We start from the raw sequence: 15,406 nt of genomic DNA on the forward strand, positions 1-15,406 counted from the left end.
CAATTAAGTTAATTTTACACACCATGTCCCCAGGCCAATTGGACCCAGGCAACTTTCCAGTTGAGACTATCTCTCAGGTTAGTGATCCTAGGCTGTGCCAAACTGACAATAAACAAACAAACAAACAAACAAAAACAAATAGAAAGGGGCACTGGTTATAAGGCCCATACAAATTGCCAGTTGGGTTTCTGTAATTCCGAATTTAAAGTAGTGACTCTTTCCTTGCAAAACTTCTGATTTAGTTGAAAAACTCATATCTTTAGATTCTGCAGTCTTGAAGTTCCACAATGTTCTGATTGATGATCAGGAGGATGTGCTGATCTTTCGGTTAATGATCTTTCTCAGGGCTCCCTTCAGGTCTCTATTTCTCAGGCTATAGATAAAGGGGTTCAGCATGGGGGTGACTGCTGTGTACATCACTGCAGAAGCTTTCTCTTTCACAGCTGTGCGGACAGAGGAGGGACACAGATAGACTCCAATGGTGGTCCCATAGAAAAGGGCTACTACAGAGAGGTGGGAGCTACAGGTAGAAAAGGCTTTCTTTCTCCCACCTGCGGAGGGGACCTTCATGATGGCAACGATGATTCGAGCATAGGAGGCCAGGATGCAAACAAAAGGTGTGGCTATTACCATTCCTGCCACAATGAACACAAAGATCTTGTTCACTGTTGTGTCTGTGCATGAAAGTCGGAGAAGCGGGGTGAGGTCACAGAAGTAGTGGGGAAGCTCATTTTTTCCACAGAATACCAGACGGGCCATGAGGAGGATGTGAGTGAGGGAGATGAAACAGGAATACACCCATGGGCCACCAACCAACAGCCCACAGAGCCGTGGACTCATGATAGTAGAATAATGTAATGGGTGACAAATGGCCACAAACCGGTCATAAGCCATGACAGCTATTAAGACACTATCCATGATGCCAAAAAAGTGGAAGAAGTACATCTGGGTCAAACAACAAGGATAAGATATAGACTTGTTCCTGATTTGAATATTTACCAGCATCTTGGGGACAGTGTTGGTAGCCAGACAGAAATCAACCAAGGAGAGATTGGCCAGGAAGAAATACATAGGAGTGTGCAGGTGAGAGTCAGAGCTGATGGCAAGGATGATCAACAAGTTGCCCACAACTGTGATCACATACATGCAGAGGAACAGAGAAAAGAGGACAGGCTCATGTTCTGGCTTTTCTGAAAGTCCCAAGAGGATGAATTCAGACGCACTCGTTTGGTTTTGTGGTTCCATGTTTAACACTCTTTTGAAAGTATTAAAAGAAGAAGTTAAGGAACAGTCTAAGGATAGGTTTGGTAAAACAGATTAAATAGCTAGTTCTTGTCTGAGGTAATTAGTGTTTTTGCGTAGTGTTTATATTACCTTACTCTTCAAAGTTTAACTTCAAAATTTTCTGAATATTTCTATTTCACACAAATATTGAGAAAAACAATTCAAGGATTTATTTTCTCTTTTTACAAAATATTTTGTTTTTTGTACTTAAAATACAGTTACACTATTTTTCCTTTCTCTTTCATTTGTTAAAGCCCATCCATTTATTCTCCATTCCATCTCCACTCTCTTTAGATTCATGGCATCTGGCTTCTTTTTTTCTTGATTACTCTTATACATATTATCAAAAATATATTCCTAAATATTTAAGTAAAATTTGCTCAGACCATATGTTACTTATATGTATATAATTTTATGTGTGGGAACATCATGGAAGAGAGATTGGAAAGATTTCACTTTTTCTTATTTGTTGTGTTTGTGTGCTTGGTATGCAAGGTATATGCATGCTTGTGGTATATTCATGATTGTGGCAGTCAATGGAAGACATCGAATGTTTTACTCGATTGCTCTCTTCTCCACCCTTTGTTTGTTTGTTTGTTTGTTTGTTGAGACAGAGTTTCACACTGATCCTGAATCTTCCCTTTTTATCTAAGTTGGCCTCACAGTGTGATCCCAGCATCCTTCTGTTGCTACCCTCAAACTCTGGTGTTACAGGAATATCCAGTCATACCCAGCTTTGATGCTAGAACTGGGGGATTTTAATTCCTGTTGTTCTCTTGCTTTTACAGCATATGTTTTTCCCACTGAGCCATATTTCCAGACTCCAGTGAAAGGTTTTGAAGGAAGAACTACCAAGGGATGAAATAGTGAAATCCAGAAAGAAGTGATATCAAGAATTAATGATCAGCTAAGAAGTTACTTTGTGGGTATATATATTATAAACAAACACTGAGTTGCAAATACTTAGAAAACCTAGTAGAATGCATATTATGAAGGTGGACTAACTTATAAAGCTGTCAATAAATATAAGAAAAAAATATGGTCAAACCATTAACTATCAGGAATAAACAAAGCAAAACTATAGTAAAATATTATCTTACCCTGGTTATGTAGTTAAAGCGTAAAATATGTTTGAAGAAAATTGCACATACAAAACTAATTACTTTAAAATAAATGTATACTGATATATATATTTTAAAGGCTGGTGAGTTGCTTCTCTGGGCAAAGGTGCTTGCTACCACATCTGATGACCTGAATTTAATCCTTGAAACCTACATGGTGAAAGGACAGAACTGATTCCTTCAAGTTGTTCTTTAACTTCCACAAATGTACTGTTATGTGCATGTTCTCTCTCAACAAGAAGTAAATGTGAAACAAATAAAAATTAGTTATAAAAGTATTAATAATTAATAAAATTAAAAGATTGACTATTATTGAACAAATGATAAAATAAGAAGGCAAACAGAAAGAAATGGTAAACATAATTTCAGCACTTTGATGGTATATATATATACCATCATATATATATATAAAGTATCCAACATTATTTCCTTGGTAAATATCACTTTTCCTGGAGAAAAGAAAGTGAGGACACAGAGGTGTAATTTTTATGGCTATATTTATTGCAGCATTCACCACAATAGTCAAGGTATAAAATCAGCCCAAATGTCAGTTAATAGATGAATAAAAAGGAAAACATAAAGAAATATTTGGCCATAAAAAGAAACATATTTTTTAGCCTGCAACAAAATTGATGGCACTGGAAGATATTTTAAGTAGATTAAGCTAGAGAGATGTAGAAAGCCAAATATTCTGTATTTTTTTTCTCATACGCCAAAACTAAAATTAAGATCACATGAAATATCAAAAGAAATTACTTAGGGGTACTGAAAGGTTACAGGGGAGAGAGCAGTTAGGGTAGCATAGATGAATGGATGAATAAAATTGATGAGCAAAAATTGTATGGATATATGTATTTTCCTATGTATGTAAATATCACATAAATCTCACAAATATCCCTTAATTAAACAAACACATCCTGATGGGTTGTCTGAATGGAGAATATGTTTAATACCAAGCCTGCTATCTTGAGATCTCCAGAACTCAGACTGAAAAAGGACAGAACCAAGTTCAATATGTTGTTCCCTGCCTTCCACACATATGTGAGCAAACATTCCCCAACATGGTGTAGGGGAATAAATACACATAATAAAATAAAAACTCTTACACAATGATATGAAAGAAGCACATTTAGAAAGAGGGAGGCTCTCATAGTTACTTGAGTATACTTTCTACATCAAATGTACATGATTAAAATAAAGGCAACCCTTAAAAAATAGTAAACATTTCCAGATCAGACAATGATTCACAGTGAGAACTGATTTCAGTGAATAAATAAATAAATAAATAAATAAATAAATAAATAAATAAATTTTTTTTCACATGTAAGAGAGAAAATGTTTGATTTGTGTTTCTTACACTTGCTTATTTCACTAACATGGCAATCTTCATTTCTCTGCTAAAAATATTTTGCTATGTAAATCTATAATCATTATAATTATAAATAGAATAAAGACATGCTCTTTCTTTCTATTCTCCCCATTTCTTTTCTTGCATACTAGAGGTTGCTGAATGAATACATTTATGTAGAAAAAATTAGCATGAAGAAAAAAATGAAACATGCACAAGGAGTGAGAAGAGATGTGTCAGAATATCACAAAGGAACAAACTCAGATTAAGTTTAGGAGATTAAGAACCACATGTTCTAAGAGTCACGTTTTAGATTTCATTTTCAATGTTGGGTAGAATTTTGCATAATGGGATTCCATAAGAGGCTAGTACCTACAATCAACACAATGGGTTGACTCTAGATCTCACAGACCGTGATAATGACTGCCCTGTTAGATTTGTTTACAGTATCCGGGTTCTATTCTTGGGAATCTAATAGTTCCATAAACTTAAATATTTTCCAAGCATTTGGACTTCCTTTTATTCTAAATCCTCTCCACATCCTTTTCCCTTTTCCTCTCTGTTGTCTTTTTTCCTTCTTCTCACTCCTCTATACATTCTCTTCCCCCTTTGCTTTCTATTACTTTCCTTCCTAGGCCTTTGTTTCCCTTTCTTTCTTTCTTCTCTTCATCTTACCCTTTTGTATTTTTTTTTTTTTTTTTTTTTTTTTTTTGGTGCTGGTGATTGAATTCTGTCTTTTTTTTTCTTTTTGTTACACTTCAGATTTTATTCCCCTCCCTCCATCCCATACCTGCTCCCTGCCACGTCTCCACAACGATGTCCCCAACCCACTTTTCATATACTAGGCAACTGCTCTAACACCAAGCACTACAGTTAATTCTTCTTTATGATGTTATTAATAATTCTGTACCATAATATTTGAGAGAACCCAGTAAAAGTTATATGTTAACCTTCTCTAAGAATATTATATTCTTTGCCTTAATTTGCATACCACTTCAGGGTTTTTAGGCCAACGAAACAATAACTAGGGTAGGAGCTGGGTTTGTCTTTATCCATAGATTATTTTTCAAAGTTTATTCCAAAATGGCAGTTTGTTATTTCCAATTGATTCACAAATACCTTCATCTGAATATTTTTTAGGACAAGACAAGCATGGAAAACAAACATCAGATAACTTCTAAAGTTTTCCGAGGAGCATGTATGAAAACAGTGTACCTGGAAATGAAGAACTCCGTGTGGTCAAATGGTTCAGACTTATCAGTTGTTACAGCTCTGAGACCATTCTTGAAACTGTTCAAAATCTTCAAATAGGAATGCTTACTGTGGTTTTCATCAAATTTCAATTTGAAAATAACCACTATACTGGCAGCATCTGCAGCATAAGCAGCAGCCACAAGTATCTTTGTAATGATGAACAGAGATGGGGGAGGAAAACTGAGGATGAATAACTACTCCTACCCCACCTGCAAAAGGTCTTCTCAATATGTCTCAAAATATAAATCTTTAGGTTTTCTTTTAAATAGGTTACTATAGATTATGAAAACTGATAAAGAGAATTCTCAGCTGATAAAATACTTGTGTAAAATGAGTACCTGAGTTTGGACACCTAGTACTCAAAAGTTTTCATGTGCTAAACATATGTAACCTTGGTGTTGGGACTGCAGAGAAATGAGGCTTCTTTGAACTCACTGGGTGGTCAGCCTAGCTGAATATGTGAACTCTAGATTCTGTGAGAGACCCTGTTTAAAAAGAATAAATGAACCTCCATGTTTCATTATTCCTATTTTCCCTCCGATATTACATTTTCCCCCTTCCTTGAAAGCCTTTGCCCTAGCTCCTTACTAATCTTCTGATGACTATGCTTATTCCAAACCAGACATATTATCCGAAGATTCAAATATTAGTATCTACAAGTGAGAAAACGTGATGTTTGTCTTATTGGGTCTGTGCTACCTCACTAAAAGTGATTGTTTCTAGCTGGTAAAGAAATTTCATTTTTCTTCATTTCAACATAGATAGAAAAGTTGGGCACATAATCTCATTACTAGATAAAGAGATACTGGCACTTTATAGCTCCTGTGAGAGGGTAATCAATTTTCCTTAAGGAAGTAGCAATGTAAGGTTGAACAAGTTTTAATGGATGGTCATACATTTTATGAGTAACAGAACTTTACTTTGTGTTGAAAATCAAAGAGGACACAAAATGACATGGGAAAGAAAGGTGGGGTGGCTCTGGGAGGAGCTGGGGGAGGGTGATAAATATGGTCATAGCACACTAATATGAAAAATTTGAAGAACTAATAAAAATAGGACAGAAAGGTTGAGGAAAGCACTTGATATTGATACTCATGCTACAGCAGGAGTTGGCAAGAAAAAATTGCAATTATTTATTTTTTTGGCTGAGTCAAACTGTCAATAATCCATTTAATATTGTTGTTTTCTACTTCTATTATCATACAGTGTAAGAACTCAAGTTTAGGTTACACAACTATCTTAAATTCAGTGTCCTGTTAGTTTCAAATTTGTACTTTTTAGGTAGTACATAGGCATCTATTTTCTTCTCCCTGTCGCAACCTGAAAACAACTGAATGTATTTCACCATATCCTCATTTCTATTCCTTTACTCACACCAGGAACAATTACTGGTGAGTGACATGTATCAAACTTCAGGCTTACTGGTTGAAATGGTAACTTGAAAATGCACAGACATTATTCTGAAGACACTTGAAATCAGGACTCCGGATTTTTAAATTACTTGTCAAAAATACCTTGTCTAAGCAATAAAATGTCACAGGAAAAATAGAAGCACAGTTAGAGAAGACAGTTTTTTTTTTTTTTTTTTTGTCAAGAGAATAAAATCTCTGGCTGAGGTGAAGACATAATATCTGTTTTATGGGTCAGTGGCCTGGATAAAAAGCAACACTTTGAAAAGGCAGGACCAACCCTGTGAAGATGGGTTCGATTTTTAAGTCACGCTAAAAGATGGAGAAAGGTTAGATATTTGATGAGATAGCTTGCTTTTCCTTTACAGAATTGCAACTCCACAGCATTGTCTTTTTAAGCCAGGAGAAGGTTCTATTTTGTCCATCTGCCTTTCTAGCTCTGACATAGAAAAGTGAGGCTTTTTTCCTCTATTTTTTCTGACTCTTTCAGTTGCCAGCCAGAGCCAAAGTATGGTTTGGTTTCTTGGCCTTTTTCACTTATCCTTGAAAAAGTGATCCTTCTGATGCCTGCTTGTACATAGAGTAGCTGGCCTACATGGTAGCTTAATGAACATAGATTGTTTTGCTTTCTATTTGCCATCTTCTTCCTCCCTCACACTGGAGTAGACCTCCAAACAATTTTAAATAATTTTAATAAATTTTTAGAATTTTTTTATATATTTGGTAAATTTATGCTTTTATTTAATATGTTTTCCTACAAACTTATTACAGTCGTTCAGGGAACTAGGCTAACTTCTAACCATTCCACTCACCCCTAGCACTTACAGCTTCTAAGTACTTCTACATGCTATAACATCTAATTCTAACATGATAACTATTATAACTAACACACTGCATATATGTCAAATAACATATGGGAGTTATTGCCAGGTGTTTTTATTCTTTGTGTGTTTGTGTGTACGTGTGTGTATGTATGTGCATTTGTAGGCCAAAAGTTGACAATGAGAATATGTGACTCAACAGTTCTTTCAATTTTTGAGACAGTTTCTTTGACTGAACCAGAAGTTTACAATTTCAACTAGACTAGGTACCCAAAAAGGCTCTGATATTCATCTCCATCAGCCTCTACTTCTGGGATTACAAGCATGAACAGCCATGTTTGGCTTTTACATGTATGCCAGGAATCTGAATAAGTGTCTTTATGCTTGCAAAGTAATCCCTTTATTCATTTAGCCATCTACTTAGGTCCTGCTCTCTACCTTTTAAAGGTTGGATGATTGACTTAGAGAACTGTAGGATGTAGAAAACCTCTTAGAGATTTTCAAGAATGCAAGCTTGGTTCCCAAACTGTGTTTTTTCCTAGTCAAAGGTTCACAGCTTTTCCCTTGAGTTATAATATAATATAATGCTTCCTTATGGTTTCTTTTGATGGAATCATTTGACCACATACACTGATACTTTAACATTTCTTTCTATAGAATTCCCATGCCAAAGTTCTTTATTCTTTTAGGGTGGTGGTATTGAGGGAGAGACAGGATTTCACATTGTAGATGTCTTTATAAAAATCTTCTGCCTGATCATGACAAGGCATTAGCCACCACAAAAGGATCAAAGATATTTTATTATTCTATGTTCTGATACCTATGCAGGAAAAAAACGTGTTAAACATTGTTGATTAAAATGTAAATTATTGCAACAATTGTGATATTCATATGGAGGTACAAAATGGAAAATGAAATTTCAACATTATATAACTTATACCACTCTGGAAATATATCACAAATGAATAAAAATAGTAATACCTGCCTGCCCATGTGTATTATGATTCTATTCTTAATAGCAATGTTGTTGAGTTATTTTAGATACTCATTAATGAATGTATGGGTAAAGAACAAAAGCTGTATATGAAAAGGAGTCATACTCATAAGGAGGAATTGCAAAACTATTATTGAAGGGATGAAATTGGAGATTGTAAAGTTAACTGAAATAATTAGGGTCCTGGAAGTTGTCTTGTTTTTCCTTATAATATTTTCCAAAAGAATAAAATAGGTATAAGGGACACTACCAGAGATTTTGAGAAGAGGAAGAAGAGAAGAAAAGAGTAAAAAAGAATAACACAGTGTGTGAATATAATCAAGGATTGTAAGTATGTATAGAAACATCTTTGCACACAGTTTATGCCACTGTAAGACGTTGGAAAACATACCACATTGTAGTAATATTTTACTGAAATATATGGTATTTCTTATATATCAAGAAGGACTGACAAAATTAGTTATTTATAAAATTAACTGATTTCATGTAGCTTCTTTCTAAGCCACCTAAGTATTTGCCAGTCCCCTCTTAGGCCTTATTCTTTTATAGCTCAGGAAAAACCCTCAGGAATGTGAGGACTCAGTACACTCTTATTCTTCTCATGAAGTGTATCTATTGTCAAGGAAGCAATGTTCTAATCCCATTTGGAGCATTGGACTTTGTGTAAGGGTTCTCAAATTCTAATAAATTACAAACATGTCTCTCTTTGTTTTTTATGTGTGTGGGTACACTTATGGCATGATGTGGGTGCAGGTCACAGAGGATGGCTTGGAAGCACTGGCTTTCTCCTTTTACTCTCCAGGCTCGGGGAATAGAATTTAGGTTGTTAGGCTTAGAAACAAGGACCCTTCTCATTGAGTCTTCTGACTACCCTCAACTTAAAGGACTCTAGAAGAGGTACCCATAACCTTCAAGGGTTTTCGAAGAATCAATTGGAGAATAACTCAAGTTCTGTTGACTGAATAATTCTGAGAATCCTTCTATTTCTGAGCATGAGGAAGATCAATGAAAAGAATTGACTAAGATTTCCACCTGTGCCACTCAGACTTGGGTACTCTGCTCAGTGGCAGAAACAATAAGAGAGGTATCATCTCAGCAAAGTGGAAGTAAAGAACCAACAATCAGTATTGTGCCCATATTGCCACACTTATTCCATGGCATTGGTGCACATGTGAGCACACATACACAAACACAACTCTGAATACATGATTGATTAAACATCAAAAATTATAGTTCTATAAACAATAGTTTAAACTTCGTAAAACTGAGTCAACATTTATGACACCATAAATACCTCCTTTTATCAACGTTGTCAGCAGATTGTTCTCCTTTATTCATCTCCTCTAGACACTCCTGTTACTTACTTTGTTGTTTTTCTCCTTGGGGACACCATCATTCAAACATTCTTTATACAAACCAAGCCTTTTCTTTTCTGAAGGTAAAGTCAGGTTTGCATATTGGAAAGTCTTCTTTGGGCCAGAAGGATGCCACAGAGTTCACATGTAGGTATCCTTCTGGCCCAGAAAAACAAATGAAGCCAAGGTATAGGATAAATTATTATAACTGAGGGAATATTTACTGTTTCATTAAGAAGTTAATTCCCAGGATTTCTTGTTAGGCAAATTGTCCAATTTCATTTTGGTTCCCTGAATAGTTTAATTTCCTATGGGGCTACAACATATTTGTAAGAAGCCTACGTGGACTATTTTAAGTCTCCAGGAGGTAAAAGATTAGAAAATGGAAACTTCTGCACCTTCTCATCTGTGAAAACATTTATTTACTTATTTACTCCCAAACCTTTTTAAAAAAATTTTACTGACAGGCTACTCCTAGTCTGCTTGCAATGACTTCATTCAGTTGCACTTCCTGTGTTCTACTTCAGGACCTAAGTGCAAACTTCTGGACCACCCTATCCACTTCTTATTTAAAATCTACTAACACAATCCCAGTTCCTAGGACTAGTCTGACTACCAACACCTGTGCTTCAGCCAACCTCTAGATTTCTGACACTACTTTTCCTATATGTAGTCACTCACTGATCCATCTTACACTGCTTGGAATGACCCCAAGCATCAAGAGTTCTCAAACTCTTCCCAAGAATCTATCCAGGAAATTCTGTCACATATCCAGTGTCCTGGCTAGTCTTGCCTCCGTTGTTTGAATCACAAATCATTCCTAGGTTTTGGCTAGGATCTTCTGTACCTATTTCCAATCCTAGGCCCTTTCATGTTACATCCATATTTGTTACCTAACAAGGTTTAACCCACAACTTCAAGCTTGAACAAAGAAGTACATTTTATATACCAGTCCAATTTTTTTTGTTTGATTTCATTCTAACCGTCAGGTTTAAATTACCCCCACACTCTCTCTTCTTCCCCAACCTTCTATGGCAACAGCAGACTTAGAAATAAAAAAGTATATATGCCAAGATCTCATGCAAACATATCAAGACTATGAAAGATCAAGCCAGTATCTTCTTTCCAACTCCTAACATTTCTATAGAAATATATGCCAATGAGAATTATCTTTAGGAACAAAAAACTTAAATACTCATAAACTTTATCAAATAAGTCATAAAGATACAGTTCAATGAAATTTAAAAAAAAAAGAGCTTAAGGAGAATAAATGCCCAGAAAAACACATGCATAAAGCTGATGAAAATAATAGTTACAATCCAGGACTTGAGAATGGATTTCAATAAGTTCTTAGAAAATTAAAGAGTATACAAACAGAGATGCATAAGGAATTGGAAAAGACACAGTAAAATATAAAACTCAAAGAAAAACAGGACAAGTGGAATGCATTAAGTAGAATAAAGCATATCAGGACTCCCCTTGGGAAGACATCCCCTGAACAATCATAGAGCATAGCTGCCAGAGATCAGGCTGCATGTACTTGAAGGCTAAGTACTTTGTTTATCTTTGGACCTCCTTCACTCACTCCCTGGCTTGCCTAAAATTAATCCTAATTATCATTTCATTCTCATTGCCATATCTCAGTCCCTACCTTGTGTGGTGACTCCATTCTGGACTAGAGACTACACCCATTACCAGAACTCTAGGTAGACTGCACATTTGCAGTCCTCCTTCACTCTCTGGGTGTGCTTCCCAACACTACCCCCAATCCACCCTCACCTCTTTGTCTTTGTGTCCCAAACTCCAACATTGGCAGAGACTCTGTGCTCTACAAGAGACCACTCCTGTCACCAAACATGGCGGCCTCCAACTCAAGTGGTGCCTGCCTACCCAACCTCAGGCCATGCAACTAAACACCCATTTGGTAAAGTAGAATTCAGAAATAAGTACTGACACCCATAATCACTCCAATCCCAGAGGCCTAGATCCCAGTGTAAGAATGCAATCAAAAACAGCCAGGGCAAAATGTCACCACCAGAGACAAGCTTTCTATGGCAGCAAGATCCAGTCATTCCAACATAGCCAAAGCAAAAGCAAAACAAGCAAACAAACCAACAGAAACTTTTAAGGTAACTTTGAGTTAATTATGTTTCCAGCCATTTTATGAAAGTGTTTATCAAGTGGAGGATTTCACTGATGAAATTTTTATGGTTCTTATATATAAATTATACTGACATATCATCTGTGGATAGCAATAATTTGATTTCTTTCTCTCCAGTTTGAATTCTCTTGTTTTCCTTCAGATGTCTATTATAGCTAAAAATTTAAGTACTATATTGAATAGATATGGAGAGAGTAGACAATCTTATTTTTTCCTTGATCTTAGTTAAATACCTTTGAGTTTCTCTTCATTTAATTTGCTGTGTGCTGTAGTATTTTCATAAATTGCCCTTATTGTATTCATATCCCCTGTATTCCTTGTCTCTAGGATTTTTATGATGATGAAGTGTTGAATTTGTGAGAAATCTTTTTCACCATCTAATGGAATTTTTTTTTACAGCTTATGCTGGATTAAATTTACTTAAAAAACTATATTGGATGGTATTTTTTAAATCTCAATCAAATGAAAAATTTAAATGTATTTATAACCCCAAAGAAAAGAGAAGGAGACATTCAGAGTTTCCCAACCATCATCAAAATTCAAACTCAGTTCTTCTTAGCGTTAGAAATAACAATTTGTAATTTCTTTTGGGATAACAAAAAACCCAAGATAGGAAAAACTGTCCATAACAATAAAAAAAAAAAAACTACTGGGGGAATCACCACACCCATACTCAAGGTGTATTATAGATCAATAGTGAAAACAAAACAAACTTCATGATATTGTTACAAAGACAGACAGGTCGATCAATGGATTAGAATTGAAGACCTAGAAATAAACCCACACACCTCTGGTCATTTCATTTTTGACAAAGAAGCTAAACACATTCAATGGAAAAAGGACAGCATCTTCAACAAATGTTGCTGGTTCAACTGGCTGTCAACATGTAGAGGAATTCAAAATGATTCATTGTTATTTCCATGTATCTCAAGTGCAAGTGGATTAAAGATCTCCATATAAAGCAAGGTACACTAAAACTAATAGAAGAGAAAGTGGGGAAGAGCTTAGAACACATAGGCACAGGGGAAATTTTCCTAAACAGAACACCAATGGCTTATGCTCTAAGATCAAGAATCAACAAATGGGACCTCATAAAATTGAAAAACTTCTGTAATGCAACGTACATTGTCAATAGGACAAAACGGCAACCCAAAGATTGGGAAAATACCTTTATCAATTCTCCATTAGGTAGAGGACTAATATTCAGTATATACAAAGAACTCAAGATGTTAGACTCTAAAGAATCAAGTAAGCTTATTAAAAATGGTGTACAGAGCAAAACAAAGAATTTTCAACTGAGGAATATCTAATGACTGAGTACCACCTTAAAAAAGGTTCAAGATTCTTAATCATCAGGGAAATGCAAATAAAATCAATGCTGAGATTTTATGTCACTATAGTCAGAATGGCTAAGAACAAGATCTCAGGTGATGGCAGAAGCTGGCAAGGATGTGGAGAAAGAGGAATACTCCTCCATTGTTGGTGGGATTGCACACTGGAACAACCACTCTGGAGGATCCTCACAAAATTGGACATAGTACCAATTGGACTACCTGAGAACCCAGCTATACCACTCCTGGCCATATACCCAAAAGATGCTCCAACAAGGACACATGCTCCACCATATTCATAGCAGCCTTATTTATAATACCCAGGATCTGAAAAGAACCCAGATGTACTTCAGTAGAGGAATGGATACAAATAAATGTGGTACATTTACAGAATGGAGCACTACTCAGCTATTTAAAACAGTGACTCCGTGAAATTCTTCAGCAAATAGATGGAACTAGAATCTATCATTCTAAGTGAGGTAACAAATCCATAAAAGAACACACATGGTATGTACTCATTGATAAGTGGATACTAGCCCCAAAAGCTCAGAATACCCAAGAAACAATTTACAGCCCTTATGAAGCTCACAAAAAAATAAAAATAAATAAATAAAAGGGAAGGCCAGAATGTGCAGAATGTGGATGTTTCTATTCTTTTTAGAAGAAAGAACAAAATACTCACCTGTGGGAGGAAATACAGGGACAAATAGAGGAGCAGGTACTGAAGAACAGATCATTCAGAGACTGCCTTACCTGTGGTCTATTCCATATGCAGCCACGAAACCCAAGCACTATTGCTGATGCCAAGAAGTGATTACTAGCATGAGCCTGATATGGATGCCTTCTCAGAGTCCCTGCCAGAGCCATACTAATACAGAGGAGGGTGCTTGCAGGTACCCATTGGGCTGAGCATGGGGGCCACAGTAGAGGAGCTAGAGAAAGAACTGAAAGAGCTGAAACAATTTACAACCTCGCTTTTCCTGTTTGGGCCCGGCAGAATGGCTCCCGCAAAGAAGGGTGGCGAGAAGAAGAAGGGCCGTTCTGCCATCAACGAGGTGGTGACCCGGGAATACACCATCAACATTCACAAGCGCATCCATGGAGTGGGCTTCAAGAAGCGTGCTCCTCGGGCACTCAAAGAAATTCGGAAATTTGCCATGAAGGAAATGGGGACTCCAGATGTGCGCATTGACACCAGGCTCAATAAAGCCGTCTGGGCCAAAGGAATAAGGAATGTTCCATATCGCATCCGAGTACGTTTGTCCAGAAAACGTAATGAAGATGAGGATTCACCAAACAAGCTCTACACATTGGTAACATATGTGCCTGTTACCACATTCAAAAATCTACAGACAGTCAATGTGGATGAGAACTAACCTGAATGTCAAATAAAAATGCAGCATTGCCTCCAAAAAAAAAAAAAAAAAAAAAAAAAAAAAAAAGAATTTACAACCTCACGGAAGAGCTATAATAACAACCCCCCCCCCCCAGTGCTTCCAGGAACTAAAACATCAACCAATGACTACACATGCAGAGATTCATGGCTTCAGTTGCAAATGTGGCAGAGGATGAAATTGTCTGGCATCAAAGGGAGAAGAGGCCTTTGTTCCAGTGAAGGTTTGTTTCCCTAGTTCAGGGGAATGCCAAGGTGCTGAGGTAGGTGTGGGTGGTTGGAAGTGGGAGTATCTTTATGAAAGCAAGAGAAGGGGGAGGATTTATGGGAAGAGGGAGAAGGGAATAACATTTGAAATGTAAATTCTGTAAAAATAATACAGTTTCCAAACAACAAAATTGTGTTTTATCCATTTTTTCTATTTTCTTGGTTTCAGACTTTATTTTTATTATTTATTGCTATCTACTCCTTTTGCATGTGATTGCTTACTTTTGTTCTAGGGCTTTAACTATGCAGGGTGTTAAGTTGCTAATATGAAAACTTTTCATTTTTTTTTCTGTAGGCACTTAGTGGTATGAACTTTTCTCAGCACCACTTTCATTTTGTACTATATATTTGGGTATGTTTTATATCTAATTTCTTTGAAATCTAGAACAACGGGTCTGTCCATCTGTGCTTTTTAGATGGTAGTTTAGTTATTGGGAGCTCTGGTTGGTTGATATTGTTGTTCTTATGAGGCTCCAAACCCCTTCAGCTCCTTCAGTCCTTTCTCTAACTCCTCCATTGGGGACCCTGCTCTCAGTTTATTACTTGGCTGTGAGCATTCGCCTCTGTATTTTTCAGGTTCTGGCAGAGCCTCTTAGGACATAGCTATATAAGATACCTGTCAGCATGCAATTTTTGGCATCCACAGTATTGTCTGGGTAACAGAGGAT

The 15,406-nt window shown here is 36.3% G+C and overlaps 2 protein-coding genes across 2 annotated transcripts; one reads left to right on the forward strand and one right to left on the reverse strand.

Annotated features, from left to right (window-relative positions):
• Positions 1-303: 303 nt before the first annotated feature.
• LOC308430778 (olfactory receptor 1M1) lies at positions 304-1,245 on the reverse strand (the record flags this gene model as incomplete). Its single annotated transcript, XM_080930066.1, has 1 exon — positions 304-1,245. The coding sequence occupies one exon, from the start codon at positions 1,243-1,245 to the stop codon at positions 304-306; it is 942 nt and encodes a 313-aa protein (XP_080786192.1).
• A 12,813-nt stretch (positions 1,246-14,058) lies between these two features.
• LOC308430801 (large ribosomal subunit protein eL31) lies at positions 14,059-14,485 on the forward strand. The gene has a single exon (XM_080930086.1). The coding sequence runs from the start codon at positions 14,077-14,079 to the stop codon at positions 14,452-14,454; it is 378 nt and encodes a 125-aa protein (XP_080786212.1). The 5' UTR covers positions 14,059-14,076; the 3' UTR covers positions 14,455-14,485.
• Positions 14,486-15,406: the final 921 nt, after the last annotated feature.

This window comes from Micromys minutus (assembly GCF_963924665.1).
Source record: "Micromys minutus genome assembly, chromosome: 16".
NCBI classification, from domain to species: Eukaryota; Metazoa; Chordata; class Mammalia; order Rodentia; family Muridae; genus Micromys; species Micromys minutus.